The sequence below is a fragment of the Echinops telfairi genome, unplaced genomic scaffold, assembly GCF_000313985.2.
Source record: "Echinops telfairi isolate 266 unplaced genomic scaffold, ASM31398v2 ScPeMD7_21;HRSCAF=78, whole genome shotgun sequence".
Lineage (NCBI taxonomy): Eukaryota > Metazoa > Chordata > Mammalia > Afrosoricida > Tenrecidae > Echinops > Echinops telfairi.
This window is the reverse complement of record NW_022103918.1, coordinates 14,457,024-14,460,476: the sequence shown is the minus strand read 5'-3', so window position 1 is coordinate 14,460,476 and position 3,453 is coordinate 14,457,024. Positions and strand designations below refer to the sequence as shown.

Sequence of the window (3,453 nt, the reverse complement as noted above, 5' to 3'; positions counted from 1 at the left end):
GGTGTAGCATCACGCAGAAAAAAAACAAAACAAAACTGATTGGAACCCCACCCCGCAGCCCCAAGGTGTTTCTCGTCAGTCTCCCAGGCTCCCCTATTGCATACATGAGGCACAAGAGAGCATGTCTGGGAACACGGTTGGGAAACTGGAAAGAGCTGTTGAGAAATAAGGTACTAAGAAAGCGCAATTCTTAAACAGGTAAGTGGTCTCTAAATATTCTTAATTCTTACACTCAGTTTGAGCCTCCTCTTGGTTAATGACTGGTTGAAAAATCCTCTGCGAATGTTTAATTATAGCCAGGTTTCAGGGGCTTTGCATTGCCCTGTGGCTTTACCATGTGCTGACTTACCCTTTATAGTATTTCCTTGGATTACATGCAATGAGAACCACAATTGCTTAATCATCTAGAAGATCTTGATTTGTCAGATCATTGGTCATTTCACCAGTGAGACCACTGATTTCCCAAAGGTGTATAAAGAAATGGCTTTACATACATTAAATAGTCAATATCTATAATTCAATGTGCAACCTAACCTAGGATGCTGAACCTGCCTGTTACTTCTTCTGAAATGGATTTATCACTAAATATACTGATCTGTAAGGGATATCTTGGGTGGTTACATTAAGAGTACATTTCATATTACTGAAATGTAGGGCTACGCTGACCCTTCCTGGATTCATTGTTCCTTGGGGGCATGGCAGGAGAGGCTTGGGGAAAGGAGAAGCTAATAACAATGAACACAGCATCAAGAAAATGCTTTAAAACAAATTGTGGGGATGATTGTACAACTCGTGATGTGATTGAACTATTGAATTGTATAATATGTGAATTATATGCCAATATAAGCTGACTTAAAAAAAAGATAAGCAAAGTTGAAATGCAACCCCTCCCCACCGTGTTTTAAATTAAAAATAAAATTCTCACGTAAAAATCCATCCTCCAGTAATCAACTGAGCATAACTGTTCTTGCCCAAGTTTACAGAGGTGGGATACAGCATTCATTGTGATTACGACCACAACTTTCACCGTTCCTTTAGTGTTCAAGTACTCGCCGTTTCCTTAAAGTATGGAAGCCCTACCTCAGGTAGGAATGAAATACTCAAGGTATGGAAATGTTACAAATAACACACATCTAGTACAAGGTGGCTTTAAAGAAGTCCACGGAAAAACCCCATTCTCGTTCCACCCTATTTTCCCATAAACTTCGTGAAGCCCCCATATTTATAAATGAATCTTATATACAAGAACGATGTCAATATATTAGAGCTCACAAATTCAAAAATTATATCAAAACAATGAGCAATATGTATGCTATAGTGTTTTACAACATTTTAGCAAAAATATAGCCACGCGTGGGCTTTAAGCTGTTTCACTGAGTAAAGGAGTCTGTACAACATTCTGAGAGTCTGTGGGGAGCAGAACAGACTTCTCCAGAAGCCTGTGAGAGAGAGCAAGGTGCAAATCTATAAAATTTGGTCGAACATTAATAAAAGATAAAAACAGTATTAATACAGTACTGAAGAATATACAGTTTCTTATAAATGAAATGCTTTAAAGCATTTCTCATTTTTGGAGTTAAAAATCAAGTGCTAGAGTGTCCACTGGATGTCACTGAAGTCCGCAGGGTCTCCCAGGCCCCCTTCTGCTTCAAAGTAGTTCATGAACGCAGCCAGGGCCGTGTCATCGTTGTCACACAGGGCAGCCAAGTCCAGCTGGGCACCGTCGTCTGCCAAATGGAAATACAGCCCCGTGTAAGTGAAGGTGATTCAAAATCATAGTTTCACACATCGAAGGTTACAAAGTGAGTATCGTCAAAAATGACCAAGGATCATGGATTTTTTAGGGTCAATTATGTGTCTTAAATGGTAGAAGCCTGGTAAATCTTACACTAGGTCATCTAGTTTTAGAAACATCTACTTTCAAGTAAATTGTACCTGTGGCTAGAGGTTTACATGTGTTGGACAGAGTTTGGAAAGAGAAGAGTTTTAACCGGCCCTTTTTTTTTTTTCTTTCCAAAACAGTCAATGGAAAAAAGAAGATAGAGACAAAAACATCATCTTCCAAAAATTTGAAATATTCTGGTAAAAGAGGTTTAGCCAGATTTTTAAACACTGAAAACGAAAATAAGAAATCCTAGAAAGAGAGTTCCAGTTAGAGGCCGGATTCTCCACGGGTACAGGGTAAGCGCCGTGCCCAGATCTCTTGAAAGCACAAGAGAATTTGAGATGATTAGTATGCAGTTCGGTGTGTAGCTGAGATCCAGGCTCCTTCCAGTTCTCTGATTCTCTTCCCCCTACGTTTGTGGTGGAGCAATTCCTGGCAGGTCTGGGGGACACAGGATGATACCACTTCATCCTACTCAATGTGACGTTTACGGAAGTCTTACTGAGATGAGGGGTTACATCCGAAATGCTTAATGATGTGTATCCTTGAAAAACCCTTGAGAAGGAACATGTCATGATTAAAGCCTGGCAGGCAGCTGACCAGGAGCACTTACTGAGGACTGGCTCGGTGCTGTGGACGGCAACTGGGCTCCCGCTCCACCTGGTAGCTTCTGGCTCCCCCGTTTCAGGACTGAGTGGGATCCGCTCCTCACCTGACACCTGGGAAGATAATTCAAATAATGGACAGTGAGTAGGTTCCCCCCCACGGCCACTGGCATCACGTCTGCCACGAGCACTATGGTGGCTCGCTTGCTGAACTACTGTATGTTAGACTGCGGAGTCTCAGGTCACTTTGCTCTAAGTGTATGCTTGTCTTTATACGAATTCCAGGACAGTGACATCTACAGTCAGTGACTAGACTCAGAGTGTTTTAGGACTATGGCAGGGAGACGGGGGTTGGGGTGGGATGGGACACCAGTGCTCATGGGTACAGGAATGAAGAAAAGGAATTGTGGTGATGATTGCCCGGCATTTTTTAAAAACTCGTGCAAACCATTGAAATACCAGGCATGAGAATTAAATGTGAACAAAACCATAAAAACCAAGTAAAGTAAAAATCACCAACTGGCCAGAAAGAGTTCATTTGTTTCTTTTCCCTGAAGAGACAGTTCATCTACTATTCATCTTACCGTTCGTTCACTTAGTGAACATTATTACTTTTCGTACATGCATGTGGACTTACATCCCTGCAGCTGCTTGTGAGAGTGTCTTTCATCACGTCTGTTGGACTTGACTGTAACCTATAAAAAGTCATACAAAAACCTGTTGGTTTCAATGATCTATTTTCAGAAGGAAATGCTATTTTTTGAAGATGTAACAATCTGATAAGTGCAGCCATGAACTTGAGGAAGAATATTACTAGCAGTTTTCAGAGTCAGGTTGGTCTGTGTAGTGGTTACACCCCGGCCTGCAACCCACATGGTCGGCGGTTAGGAACCAGCAGCGGCTCCGTGGGAGACAGACTGGGCTCTCCAAGCCCGTAAACAGTTACACTCTCGGAGCCCACAG

At 42.0% G+C, this 3,453-nt stretch overlaps 1 protein-coding gene across 1 annotated transcript in view; it reads right to left on the bottom strand.

Annotated features, from left to right (window-relative positions):
- Window positions 1–1,134: 1,134 nt before the first annotated feature.
- The window catches only part of ARNTL2 (aryl hydrocarbon receptor nuclear translocator like 2), a 49,250-nt gene continuing 46,931 nt past the window's right edge, over window positions 1,135–3,453 (bottom strand). The window contains exons 15-17 of the mRNA XM_045288437.1: window positions 3,128–3,185; window positions 2,499–2,604; window positions 1,135–1,727 (exon numbers count right to left, since the gene is read on the bottom strand). Of these exons, the coding sequence (XP_045144372.1) occupies window positions 1,591–1,727; window positions 2,499–2,604; window positions 3,128–3,185 (301 nt within the window). The 3' untranslated portion in view covers window positions 1,135–1,590. The remainder of the gene's footprint in view (window positions 1,728–2,498; window positions 2,605–3,127; window positions 3,186–3,453) is intronic.